Consider the following 344-nt stretch of genomic DNA (forward strand, 5'->3'; position numbering starts at 1 on the left):
TCTCGCGGCGTTCATTCACCTTCTGCAGGTCTGGACACATGGGGGCCGAGTGTAGGGAGGGCGGGAGTTCAGGGGGCCATGGGTGCAGGGGGGAAGCACTCAGAAGGGGAGGACAAGGGGGTGGGGGGGGGAAGCACTCAGAAGGGGAGGGCAAGGGGTGGGGGGAAGCACACAAAAGGGGTAGGGGTGGGGGTAGACAGACTAGGGGAAGGGGCGGCTCAGAGATCCCCGTGTTTATGATGCGGTTGGAGGCTTAGGAGGTCCAGTACTCGACACGAGGCGGTGTGACGAACGCGGTCCTTGGCGGTGCCGGCGCCGAGACGCTCCAGCGATCTCCCGTGGGA

The 344-nt window shown here is 65.1% G+C and overlaps 1 protein-coding gene across 1 annotated transcript in view; it reads left to right on the forward strand.

The window, feature by feature from the left end:
- The first annotated feature begins 38 nt into the window (after positions 1–38).
- The window catches only part of LOC119593648 (A disintegrin and metalloproteinase with thrombospondin motifs adt-1-like), an 88,803-nt gene continuing 88,497 nt past the window's right edge, over positions 39–344 (forward strand). The window contains exon 1 of the mRNA XM_037942600.1: positions 39–82. Within this exon, the coding sequence (XP_037798528.1) occupies positions 39–82 (44 nt within the window). The remainder of the gene's footprint in view (positions 83–344) is intronic.

The sequence above is a fragment of the Penaeus monodon genome, chromosome 32, assembly GCF_015228065.2.
Source record: "Penaeus monodon isolate SGIC_2016 chromosome 32, NSTDA_Pmon_1, whole genome shotgun sequence".
Lineage (NCBI taxonomy): Eukaryota > Metazoa > Arthropoda > Malacostraca > Decapoda > Penaeidae > Penaeus > Penaeus monodon.